Here is a 1,478-nt window from a genome sequence, read left to right on the forward strand (position 1 = left end):
AAAAAAAAAAAAAAAAAATTGCCCCTGATTCTTCCATAAAGACACAAAGATGTAGGAAGGTTGGGTAAACTGTACAGGAAATTTTGGATTTGCCAACATTGATTTGAGGAGAAAGAGGAGGGTTAAATACATTTTAAAAATTGCATTTCTCGGACATAGATGATTTTCTGACCTTCAGCCGGCGGTCTGGGTCTCCACTGCATAGAGAATTTACAGATACTTTGAATGATTTCCAGGCTGGGCTTAAGTTATTCATCACAACCTGGGAAAAGAAAGAGAGGACTGATGAGTGGGGGAGGAGATGCTTGACATTTTCACATTTCAACATTAAAACTGCTTGAGAAGCCATTGTGATGCTTATGAAAAGGACGATTGTCTGGAACAGGTGCCTTAATGAAAACCTGAAGTGGTAAATCTTCTAAGGATACCCACTAAGCAGATCATTATTGGCAAAACTCCTGCAGTCACTGTCCTGGCTGTTGTTTCATGAATAATGACAATAGTATTGTCCAGCATGTGGATACTAAAGATGACCCGTTCTATATGAAAAGGGGCTGGAATTAAGAAGGTGGGGCTCCCTCTGGCCATTGATAGAGGACCCCAGTTCTGTAGAATCATCAGTGCTATGTCTGGCACACATTTCCTTCTCCTGGGGTCAGCAGAGGTAAAGACTCTTGGCGAAAGTGGAGGGTGTGGCAAGACCATTCTATTGCTAAAGAGGTAGATGGTAATCTGTGACTTTGAGTCACATCAGATTGCAAGTCAGAAGAGAAGTTTCTAGAAGAAATGCTGGGAGCATACTTATTCTAGCTCATCACCATCTCAACTAGAATATCCTGGAAAGGCATAAAAGGGTCAATCTTCAGATTACAAACTAAGTCTGTAACATAGTAAAACCCTTTTAAAACCAGCTTACTAATCATGAGCTCGGCTAAATACTGCCTGAGACCATACCAGTCAAGTCTTATAATGCTATCACTATGGTTCAAATAATTCCGTTTGGTTCAGAATGTGTGAGTAGCTGCTCTATGCCTAGCATTGTACTGTGTACTCCAGGGCAGCAGTTCCCAAAGTGGGGTTCCTGCCAGCAGGGGCTGCAGCACCTGGGAATTTCTTAAAAATAGAAATATCTAGGCTCCACCCAGACTTACTGACAGACACTCAGAAGGTGAGCCCCCTAGGTGATTCTGATGCATAAATTTTGAGAAACCACTCCTCTAGGGAACATACAAATAAAGTGAAACGGAATTCTCTCATATCAATTTTTCTTCTTATGAAGTTTTTAGTTAGCAGAAGTTTTAGCATTTTAAAAAATTAATTTTCTATCCAAAGAACATTATTTAATAAGTGATTTCCTCTTCTACTGAATTCCTTAATATAATTATAAATTATTGATGAGATCATGAATTCATGATTAAATTTCTTTCAATGCACTGAAGCAAAGAAATAATGTTCCCATGTGTCTTTGTTATGTGTCC

General features: G+C 39.2%; 1 protein-coding gene across 1 annotated transcript in view; it reads right to left on the reverse strand.

Annotated features, from left to right (window-relative positions):
• Positions 1-1,478, reverse strand: part of CPNE4 (copine IV) — a 177,728-nt gene that overhangs the window by 138,979 nt on the left and 37,271 nt on the right. Inside the window, exon 5 of the mRNA XM_008577505.1 lies at positions 173-262. Coding sequence (XP_008575727.1) covers positions 173-262 — 90 coding nt within the window. The remainder of the gene's footprint in view (positions 1-172; positions 263-1,478) is intronic.

The sequence above is a fragment of the Galeopterus variegatus genome, unplaced genomic scaffold (genome assembly GCF_000696425.1).
Source record: "Galeopterus variegatus unplaced genomic scaffold, G_variegatus-3.0.2 Scaffold1524, whole genome shotgun sequence".
In the NCBI taxonomy this organism is placed as follows: Eukaryota; Metazoa; Chordata; class Mammalia; order Dermoptera; family Cynocephalidae; genus Galeopterus; species Galeopterus variegatus.